We start from the raw sequence: 12,047 nt of genomic DNA, 5'->3' as shown, positions 1-12,047 counted from the left end.
GATTCCCAGATCTGTACTCTCAGCTCAGACTGTATGTCCAACAATGGACCAGATACCCACATCCACCTGGATGCTTCCCTGGAACCTGAGACTCAGTACATCCCAGATGGAGCGTGACCATGCTGTGCCTCCGTTCTTCCATTTTCTGTAAGCCGTAACTTCCCCACTTGTTAAAAAAGTCAGAGAGAATGTCAGACACCATGACCCCGAGAGTACTGCCACAGTGACCTAACTTGTTTCCTCCCTGTACTACAGTCCCCCAGGCTACTCTTCAGACAAAAGGCAGAGCAATCTTTTGGAATTCAAATGTGATCATCCTTGAAGGCCATGGGCTGTGTGCTGCCATCAGGATAAAATCTGAGATCTCCAGCACGGCACTCAGGGTCCTGGTGGATGTAGCTCCTGTGTCCTCCAATGTCACCTCTGGTCACTCACTATGCTTACGGTGTCTAATGGCATTGTATACCACTCATTCATTCTCTCCCCTCTCCTGTCTCCTCCACTGCCTTTCTAGGAATTGCACAATGCTATTCCTACTGCTGACACCATTTACCTCTCACTCTCATTGACTGGGAAATTCCTACTAAAACTCAGGTTTTCCAGAGTGGACACCGTCCATGTGTGATCTTCCAACGGCCACCCCTAAGTCTTTTGTTTTCCCTGTCACCATGAGGCAAAGGCAACAATTTCATAGGTTTCCATTATGAGTGGGACTACTACCTAAAATGACTAACAGTTACTAAAAACTGGCATTCATACATAAAAGGCAGCTGCTTACTACAGAATTCCAGTTAGCTTTCTCCCAAGACATGTGGCCATACACATTACTTGACAAATTTGCGGATAACTGAAATTCCACCACCAAGAGTTGAAACTTTCTCAATTTTGAGGAAAATATTTATTATCAGTTAATTATTACTGATATCTTGAGTTAGCTATAGTTCAGATGGTGCTAAACTTTTAAGTAAACATCATTCTTTATTTACTTTTAGCATAATTAATTTGATTTCTGGTGGGTTGTCTGTTTAACTTCATATAGACTACAGATGTATTTGCATCAATAATATTTTTCAGTAAATGGATTTCACAGAGATAAACTACTTATCCTGCCATTGTTAAAGTAATTTTGCTTAAAAGATAACATTTTTATCACAGAATTATTTTTCCACTAAAAAATTAGAACAGGCAAATAGGTTGGCCATCAACTATTTTGCCCTAAGCTGGTCACCATTTAACATAAGGAATAAATTATATGCAACTTTTATGTCATGACACACCAGTGCTGTGACTGGTTCTGAGATGTCACAAATAATTTGTTACTAAAATTAGTTAGCAAGCTGAAATCTCACTTTTTAAAAATGCTGTAGAATGGAAAATCAGGACTATATATCTGTGATGTTACATTCAATTTTTCATGTCCATGTATTTTCTGATAAAGGAATGTAGTTATATCTATGTGCTAAACAAGTGCCCTTAACTCCAAGTGACCCAAGACAGTCATGCAGCACGCGTGTCAGGAGAAAAAGAGGTAGAAGTCGCTGATCTAAACAAGGGAAGTGTGAGCTCTCTGGAAGCAATGGGTGTGGACAGAAACATGGGCTGCTGATGGGCCTTGACATGATAGGCGGAAAATGAAATCGCAGAATCCTTCCCAGATGTAAAGGTTAGGCCCACTAGCAGGACGGGAAATGCAGAAAGAGAAGGAAATGAAGATGAAATACACTGAATTCGACTCTTGGGGTATGTCAAATCTCATCATACCCAGTGACATTCACAGGAAAGGCCACTTGATGAAACGGGCTCAGTCAGCCACCCGGACGCTCAGGACTGGAGGGATGGAGATGAGCTTTGTCACGGGCTGAGGCATAGGCAGAAATCAAATCTACCAGGGCAGGTGTGTGAGGTGAGAAGAGAAAGAACATGACACAACACAGGGGAACAGCCACACCTTCCTGTCAAGGTGTACAGACTTCTCCGGGGAAAACACTGGACCAGGATAAAACATGTTTTAAATTCTTCTGGAGTCCCTTTCAATGTTCTCAATATCTGGCACCTATGGAGGAGAACCTACTAACCAAATTCTGGAGGACGTACCTGATGGTCAAACTCAGTTTCCATTTTGATAAGGTTTCCTATTCCACTGTACTGCAAAGCAGGACCACGCTAGGTCTATAGCAGGTAGATGCTGCTGCAATCAAACCAGATACCGCACGCTACATTCAACACCCCAAGATTCTGAGGTATCAACGCCTCAGACCAGCACCAGCCACACTGACAGGCTTAAGCCCTGGCTGTCCCTTTCATCATCTGATGGCACAGTGACAGAGTGTCATCTCCATCTTGGGCATCCTGACAGCACTCAGACTGTGCAGAAGCAATCGGGGGCGGGACTTTCTGATTGGTAGCTAAAGTTCGATATGTATACCTTCACGTGTATGCCTTCTTTCAAATATTGTCAAGAATCAATGTTTCTAATAGCTGATTTCTATACCATTCTCCCAGAAAAAAATCAGTACCACTGTCAAGCAAAGAGTCATTTCTAAGTCTTAGCCAGACCTCCTATGGGGGAAGGCAACTGTTCCCGAGCAGCTGGCCTGTGTCAGGGATAGTGCCGTCAATGTCACCTCAGGCCATGCAAAAGCACTTCTGTGAAGTAGGACTGAACACCCTCTACTACAGATCAGCAAGCCAAAGTTCAGAGAGGTCCAGTGTATTTTTCAAGGTTACAAAGCTATGACCACATGGAGATCTCGGATTTTAGCCCAGATATGTCACTGCACATATGCTTTTAAAACTGTTCCAAAACGGCGCCGTGGTTGGCAGAGTCAGAGAACAGTGGCTGGCTGCGAGACTCCGGGCCACTCCTCTCATCAACGGGGACGTGTTGCTTGGATCTGTTTATATACAGAGATGCAAGAATGAAACAGTTGAAATACTTTTAAAAAGGGTTTGTGTGTTTGAAAAAGAAAAATCTGAAAATCTCTGTATTATACTGATGTCATATTGCTGCTATTATATCTGTATCACTGAGGAAAGATAATAGCAAGCAGTTATTAAGGTCACAACTAATTTTTAAAATTAGTTCAGTAATAAATTTTTCTCTAACCAAGATAACATTTAATGTATTTACATCTGACTACCATTTCACCTCTGAGAAAGAGTTGAAAAAAAACAAACAAACAAGGAAAGAAGAGTTACACAAATCAAAATACGAACAGGTGCATAAATTTAATGTTCATGTTACTACACAGTACTACTGTATTCTCAGTATGGGCATTAATTTAAAGAACACTTAGTGACTAGTTTTCCTCAGTGAGATGATATTGAGCCTCAAGTCTATTTTTATATATCAATAAACAGTGGTAACAATAAAAAAAGAGTGTGGCTCTTTGTAGTAAATGACTTACTTATGGTAAGATTAAAAATAAGTGTTATGAATCTCGAATAACTAACAGTAATGTGCACTAGATACTCCTTGATTATCCATGGGAACATCACAGGCATACATCAACTCTGTCTTTTATAACATCCCATAATCTTCACCAAAGTTGTATGATTAATTATAGGCCACAATTCTAAAATGGAGCAAGAATTACAAGAATTAAATATTATATAAAGCAGATGCCAAGCTCTTGAGGACAAGTCTAATGATCATCAGTTTACTTAGGCCTGGGTTGGAGAATCTATAACCTATGGTCCAGATTTAATTAATTTTATTTGACTCATTTCTGAAAACAGACTGCTCTTCATTTTTCAATAGGATTTCCTTTGGCTAAATTGACTTTATGGATGTATATTATAGATTATGTTCACAAATGGGAAGCATGATGGTATCAGAACAGCATCTGAGTTCTTCTGCCACCTAATAGTGTGAGTTTTGTCAAGGGACAATCTAAGATTCACTTTCAACTATAAAAAGAGACAATTCCAATTAACACTGCAGATAAACTACACACATTAATTTCTTTTATTGTAGAAAACACTCTAAAATGACAGTAAGGGGACTGCTTCCTTAAGTTATAAATACAAAGAGAGGAAGAGAGTAGATATCAGCAGACAAGCGATTTCAGGAGGCTGAGAAGGCAAAGGCAGAGGGAGTCACAGTAACTGACCAGAGAAAGCTTTCACCTTAGTGTCTGCAAGAGGGAACTCCGATCAGAAGACAAACAATCCACCCCACACACAACCTGAAAAGGCTTGGATCTGAGGACACTAAGTACACCTTAAGGCAGTGTGAGAGGCGGGGTTATAAGGAAAGAGTTTGGTTGAAAACCTCCAAATGAAGTCCTTGAGCCCCAGGGCTCCTGCTTCCCCATCCCAAGCGGTGAAATGATCCTTCCTCCCTTCCACCAACTCTACCTCTCACCCAAGCTGTATAGAGAGAACATCTCTGAAGATACTGAGACTTGGGCAGACTGAATTTGAGGTATCTGAGGCCATCTGTATGGAAAAGTCTGAAACACTGACAATCAAGTCTGGAGCTTAAGAAGGATACTGGGTAGAGATCTAAGACCCAAAGACGAAGCAATAAGATTGAAAGTCTCACTTTGGAAAACTGACACTGAAGAGGGCTGAGAACTTAGAGAAACATCTGCATGAAAAGTAATTTAGCCAGAAGGGAATCAGTGGAAGAAAGAGAAGGAAAGGGCCAAAGGCCAGGAATTGAAACAAGAAAGTACAGCCCTGACCAGTGTGGCTCAGTTGGTTGGGTGTCGCCTCACAAAATCAAAGGTTGCCAATTCGATTCCTGGTCAGGGCACATGCCTGGGTTGTGGGGTCTGTCCATGGCTGGGGAGAGTGTGAGAAGCAATTTATCAATGTTTCTCTCCCTCCCTTCACTTATCTCAAAAAATAAATAAAATCTTAAGAAAAGAAAGTACAATATCACGTAAAAAAAGAAAATTTCTGGGAAGGAGATAAGACTTGGACAATCAAGTATTCCCAACTGATTAAAATAAGAACTAAGAAAAGGCCACTGAATGAGGTTAGCAAGAAGTCACCAGTTTCATGGATGATAATCATTCAGTTAACACCTACTTGTTGAGTATCTATAGAATGTGTGCCAGGTGGGCACAGTACCAGGTTTGTTGTGTCTGAGGGAACCAGGGGAGAGGCAGGAGTCCACTTAGACAGCATTAAGTGACTAAGGCAGGCTTTCATAAACATTTTTTGGGTAAAAGGTAGGAATAGAGTAAAATGACAGATTGAAAAAAACCCCACACCCCTAAAATGAAAAAAAAATTGTGTTTTAAAATTTTTATATATTTAAAGAGAAATAAAATTAGCCAGGGATGGACTGGACACAGTCAAGGCAAGTTCCACATCACAGGAAGAAAGAGTCCAAAACCACTGGGGTGGGGGGCAGCCTTTAGGGAGTCAGCCTTGGAAGGGAGAGAGGGACGAATGTTCCTCTGATGTAGGTAGAAGGGAGCATGCATAACAATGTGTCCCTCTCTTTTAAGTAACAGTAGACACGAATGCAGCAAGAGTCTACGGCTGCAACGGAAGTTTGTAGACCCCACATAGAAATAAAGGTAGAATGTAGACTACTTGGAAGTTTTGCCAGCTAGATATAAAAACCTGATTAATAGAAAAGATGCTCACGTTACAGTGGAATAGTAGATGTAAATAAAAGAAATAGCTCCAATGTTAGCAAAACAGCAAAATTTGTACAGTCATGTGCTGTGTAACAGCGTTTCCGTCAGCAATGGATTACGTATATGACAGTGGTGTCATTAGATTATAATGGAGATGAAAATTCCCACCGCCCAGTGACACTAGCCCCCATTATGCTGCAGTGTGATGTACTGCTCATGTTTGCAGTGATGCTGCTATGACAAATCTACTGTGTTGCCAGTTGTATAAAAGTATAGCAATGCAATTATGGCAATTATGTACAGTATATAATACTGGGTAATAATAATAAATGATATTACTGGTTTGTGTATTACTATACTTTTTATTACTGTTTTAGAGATTTTTTAAAATTATATTTTACTGATTATGATCTTACAGTTGTCCTGATTTTTCCCCCTTTGACCCTCTCCACCCAGCACCACCCACTCCCTCAGACAACACCCCCTACCACTGTTCATGTCCATGGGTCATATGTGTAAGCTTTTTGGCTACTCCATTTCCTATACTGTACTTTACATCCCCATGGCTATTCAGTAACTACCTATTTGTACTCCTAAATCTCCTCACCTCTTCTCCTATTCCTCCTACCCATCTGGCAACCATCAAAACCCTCAAAACCCTCTCCATATCCATGATATGATTCTGTTTCTGTTGTTTGCTTAGTATTTTTAGATTCAATTATTGATAGATATGTATTTACTGCCATTTTATTGTTCATAGTTTTGATCTTCTTCTTAAATAACTCCCTTTAACAATTCAAAGAATAATGGTTTAGTTTTTTTCTCATCTGGGAAGCTATTTATCTGCCCTTTGATGCTACATGATAGCCTTGCCGGGCACAGCAATCTTGGCTGTAGGTCCCTGCTTTTTGTGTCTTGGAATATTTCTTGCCAATCCCTTCTAGCCTGCAGTTCCTTTTAAGAAATCAGCTAACAGTCTTACTGAAACTCCCCTGTGGGTAACTAACTTCTTTTCTCTTGCTGCTTTTAAGATTCTCTGTCTACCTTTAACCATTGGCATTTTAATTATGATGTGTCTTGGAGTGGGCTTCTTTCATGCATCACATTGGGTGGTGGACTTCACACATCACCCATTGGGACTCTCTGTGCTTCCTGGACTTGCATGTCTATTTCCTCCAACAAATTAGGGATTTCTTTCATTATTTTTCCAAATACATTTCCAATTTCTTGCTCTTCCTCTTTTCCTTCTGGCACCCCTATGATGCAAATGTTAGAACTTTTGAAGTTGTCCCAGAGGCTGCTTATACTGTCCTCATTTTTCTGGATTCATTCTTCTTCTTGTTGTTTTGATTGATTCCTTTTTGCTCCCTTATGTTCCAAATCATTGATTTGATTCTTGGCTTCATCCACTCTGTTGTTTTGCTGTAAATTGTTCTTTATTTCAATTAGTGTATCCTTCATTTCTGACTGGATCTTTTTTATGCTGTTGAGGTCCTCATTAAGTTCCTTGAACATCCTTATATAACCAGTGTTTTGAACTCTGTATCTGATAGATTACTTATCTCCAAGTTTCTTTGTCTCCTTGTTTTGGCAGCCTCCTTGTGTTTGTTTCTAAGTGTTAGATAGAGCTGCTTTGACTCTGTGTCTTGCTAGTGTGGCCCTAAGGAAGTTAGTGCCCAGTGGCCCAGCCTCCCCTATCACCCAAGCTGGGTACTCAAAGTGCACCCTTCAAGTGGGCTGAGTACACCCTCCTCTTGTAGTTGAGCCTTGATAGCTGTTGGCAGGTCAATGAGAGGGATTTACTCAGGCCAGTCAGCTGCAAGGACTGGCTGTGATCACTGACCACAACACTCCACTGTATGTAGAGGATCAGCTGTGTAGGGGCAGGATGCTGGTATTCTGACGTGGTCTGTAACTGCCTACTGGGTGAGCAGGCTCAGGGGTGTCTTGGGTGGTGCAGGCCCAGGTCAGCCCCTACCTATGTATTGCCCAGTGCCATGCTGCCTGAATTATAAAGCAATCTGAGATGGCTGCTACTTGTTCTGAGCTTGGAGATTCCCAGGTACTGCCAAGCTGTGAACCTATGCTGGCTGTTGCTAGTGGCAGGCCTGAGGCTCGCTGAGGACAGCTGTTGCTTGTTTGGGAGGATTTAGGAAGTTGTGATGCAGGAGCCAAGACCAGCCATTCACATGAAAAAGCAGCTTGGGTGGGCCTTGAGCTGGGTGGGCCTTGAGCTGGGTGGGGCAAGTCTCTGGGGATCTCCAGGGTGGGTCAAATAGTGTCAGGCAGGTTGATGGCATCTCAGATCTGACATCTGCCTGTTGATCTGTGGTTCTGTGGGGGGAGAGTTGAGAAAAGGGACAATGGCCTTTGCTTGGCTTGATGCCAAACACTTCAATTTCTCCCTGTATGCCACAGATGCATTTCAAGCTACCTGCTATCCTGATGCTGGAGATCAGAGGGAGTGAGACCAAGGAGATGAGTCTGTATGTGGGTTCTTTAGGAGGAACTGGTTGGGGCTTCAGCAGTTTCTTCCACTGACTCAATCCCTGCTGGGTTTTGCAGCCAGAAGTTATGGGGACTTACGTTTCTGGTGCTGGAACCCTGGGCTGGGGGGTCCTGGTGTGGGTCTGGGACTCCTTGCCCGAGATATCCCTGCCCAAATTTTATCCACCACACTTGGATGTGGGACCAGCTTGTTCCTCATCTGCATCCCTCCTACCAGTCTGGATGGATGTGGTTTCTTTAATTCTGTAGTTGTCAGACTTCAACTCAGCTGAATTTCTTATGGTTCTGAGTGATGGCTGTTTCTACCTATTAGTTGTAACTTTGATGTGGCTGTGGGAGGAGGTGAGCCATGTCTGAGTACACCACCATCTTGACTGGATATAAGAACTGAGTTTATTCTTTCTTACTAAAAAGAAGGTTGCTGTAAAATAGTACGTTGTGTTATGCCAGCAGCAGCCTCAAAGGGTGTTTACATCTCCCGATTGCATCATCTTGGCTTGCGCTTGATTTAATCTTATGTTTTGTGTAGTAACGTGCTGTACAGGTTTGTAGCCTAGGAGCAATAGGCCATCCCATCCAGCCCAGGTGTGCGGTAGGCTGCACCACGTCGGTCTGTGTAAGTGCTCTCTGTGACGTTCGCACAAAGACGAAACCGCCTAATGACGCACTTCGCAGAACATACCTCCTGTCACGGAGTTGCACGTGACCGTGTAGCATATGACATTTTAAAAACTAAAAATATCTGAATGTCTGAATATAAAGCTTTCATAGTCTCTGTTTGTTTAAAAAATACAATTAATTTTTGTAGCTTAAGTTTATAATCAAACCATCTTCAACATCTTGAATTGCCATTTCAAAGTCAAATACTCACAAAATGTGTAAAAATATTCATTATATATAGACCTTTTACATTTCAGACTCAAAAAAAAAGTTGTACATTTTTTCTTACCACAGAAGGCATTACCATAAAATTCAGGTTAACAAGATGGAAGTATGGCAAGAAAGTCACGTTGCAGTGGAGTGCTGTTCTCAGAAAACAATTCATTAGAAGGAAAGCAGATGCATGTTTTATGACTCTTGCTAAACACCAAAACTTAAATTGAGACTATATAAAATAAGATCATAAATATTGTTGCTAATCTTTCCCCCCCAAAGTATAGGACTATTGGAATGATCAAAATACATATTTTTGATGCCTTGTAGCAACAGGTCCCTGCAGAAATTCTACTAGTAGTTTCTAGAAGATAAAAGAAAAGTTACATGTGCCAAAATGCTCAAGCTACCCCAGGGAGAATACCATGGTGCTCTTTCTATCATGGGCTAACTGGACTGCCCATGTATAAATAAACTTATAGGTCCCAAATCACAAGGAGAAATAGCCTCATGACTGAGTTATATTTACTTGGGGACCCAGGTCCTAAACTGAAATTATCACAGGCACTCAAAACCAGGTATTAAGAGTAGATAGAAAAGATTGTAATCATGAAGGCCCAGCAATAGGCCCTTCATATTATAAGGCCCTTCATATTATGAGGCTGAGCCACTCTATTTGCCCACCATATATATTTACTGAATCTACAAAAATGCAACTTTGTAGATGAAATCTCTACAGGTGGAAAGCAGCACAATTAGAAATTAAAGTCTGAAGGCCAAGTCTGAAGACCAAAGGTTTTTACAGTGAGATTACAGCTGAAGTAGTACACTATCAGTTACAGGCTAAGTAGAGAAACAAGTAGAGACCAAGAAGGGAGAAGGCAACAAGGAGAGGAGGAAGGTTTGGTGAAGGTCAAGGGTAGGTAGAGAGACAAGGAAGGATTAAGATAGGGAAAGACGAGAGTTGGCAGCCACAGAAACTTTGAGGTCTGAGATCTCACAAGTAACACTTCCTGTGAAGCAATTCAAGGGCAAGGCTGTATATACAGAATTAGAAGTGAGAATCTTGAAGTAGGGCAACTCAAGACATGCAAAAACAGGAGAGGAAGAAAGCCATCGAGTCTGTGTAGTGATAAACCAGCAAGCTGGTTAACAACTGGCTGCACAGGAGTTGGTGGCAGACGTTATAAAACCTGGGAGCAGGATTTTGTAGCCAAATTCACAAAGGAAGGAAGAAAAATAAAGGGAGCAAGGGGATCCTGATTTTTTCTTTCAATAAAGTTTTTAAAAAAACAGATACTAATTTTTCTTTCAAAAATGCTTATATTGTTTACAATGATGGGGAAGGCTGGACTAAAGACCAAAACTGCTTTATCTTGACCTTATTTAATGCATTTGGACTTTATACAATGTTTAAAAGTGCCCCACTTTGAAGAATTCAGATGACTTCCTGGCCCTTCCACTGACCAGGCTAACTTATACTGAGATCCTTAGAAAGTACACGGTTCTCCTTGACAGACTGTCACAAATCACGTATGAAGACAGCAACTGGGACTGAACTCTATGCAGGTGGGACAGCCACCGAAACCTGACCACACACCAGGCCTCACATCACCAAATAACACAAACTCCTAATTTATAGAAAATCCATATGAGTAAAAAGAAATATTATAAGGTTTCATGATTTTCAAGGTTTTTTTAACCATACTTGTCAGTATCTATCTAGGTAGATGTATAGCTGATACACACTTTTGAAGCAAAGAAAGCTAGTTCACATGTGAGCTGACCAAACACACCATCACATATTAATGACATGTGAGAACATGTTATTAACGTCTCTCAAAAGCACTATTAGCTGTCAGCAGCACTTGAGGAAACAAAACACAAATCAAAGACCTTCCCAGATAAAAAGAGGCTGTGGAGGTCAGGTGATGCAGTTTACGGACAGAAAACTAAGGAGCAAAGAAGTTAAATGCCTCAGCTGCAGCCCACGCAGCTGGTGAGTGGCCAAGTGGGGATGAGACCACCACACTCGTTCGACGTTCTCAGGTCAGCCCTTTGCCCCCACCTCCACCCCAGCCCAAGACACAAACGTCTGATACAGCTGGGTTGGATTCCACATAAAGTTCTCTTTTTGGAATGTCAAATGAGATGACAGAATCTCATAAGAATGATAAGAAATAAGAATGAGCAGAAATTAAGAGAAATATTTGCTTAATGTAAAATATAATATTAATATAAAATATTAATTCTGATAAGAAATAAGAATGAGCAGAAATTAAGAGAAATATTTGCTTAATATAAATATTAATTTAAAACTATACCTTTACTGCTTCTGATGAAAGTACATTTTCCTTTTTCTGACTTGTACTCATGGGCTCATTTTCAACACTGAAAAATAAAAACCACAGTTTCTTTTGAAATTAAAAGAGAATTACTAAAATCAGACAGTTCCTGTGTTTAAAGCAAAAATTGAAAGGACCTTTATCTGCAATTCTCAAAAATTTCTTATACAAATTGTTATACTAAGAATATGTTGATTTGAATCTCTGCACTTGAAAAAGTGTTAAAAAATGCTCATCTGGAAAAGATAAAGGAATTAAGATGCACAAATTGCCCATTAAAAACCAGTCACAGGGATGTAAAGTACAGCACAGGGAATACAGTCCACACTGCTGTGATAACTGTGCGTGGTGCCAGATGGAGTCTGGACTTACTGGGGGATCACCTCATAAGTTACATAAATATCTAACCGTACGTTGTACACCTGAAACATAATATCACATGTCACCTGTAATTGAAATTTTTAAAAAATGCTCATCCAAGCTTCAGAAATTTTTGTGAGTCTGCTGTGCGTTACATTTTCTTATGCTGATCATCAGCACCACAGTAACGAGCACCAGTGTACAAACAACCTTCATGATCTTGGGAAGTACTGGCACTCTGCTTTTATTTCCATTAAGGTTCTCCACAGCCTGATTTTTTTTACATGCCTACGATGAGTATTATTTGGAATATGTTTCTACACAGCAAATTTTTTATAAACACATAGGCTCACCTAGCAAGTTC

The 12,047-nt window shown here is 40.7% G+C and overlaps 1 protein-coding gene across 2 annotated transcripts in view; it reads right to left on the bottom strand.

Moving 5' to 3' along the window:
- CRYBG3 (crystallin beta-gamma domain containing 3) overlaps positions 1–12,047 on the bottom strand; it is a 121,518-nt gene that overhangs the window by 91,943 nt on the left and 17,528 nt on the right. For both annotated transcript variants that reach the window (XM_045850868.1, XM_045850869.1), the window contains exon 2: positions 11,303–11,369. In XM_045850868.1, the coding sequence (XP_045706824.1) occupies positions 11,303–11,369 (67 nt within the window). The remainder of the gene's footprint in view (positions 1–11,302; positions 11,370–12,047) is intronic.

This window comes from Phyllostomus hastatus, unplaced genomic scaffold (assembly GCF_019186645.2).
Source record: "Phyllostomus hastatus isolate PE091 unplaced genomic scaffold, TTU_PhHast_1.1 phas_contig_86, whole genome shotgun sequence".
Classification (NCBI taxonomy): domain Eukaryota; kingdom Metazoa; phylum Chordata; class Mammalia; order Chiroptera; family Phyllostomidae; genus Phyllostomus; species Phyllostomus hastatus.
Note: the sequence above shows the minus strand (reverse complement) of the source record. Positions and strands in the feature narration are given on the sequence as shown.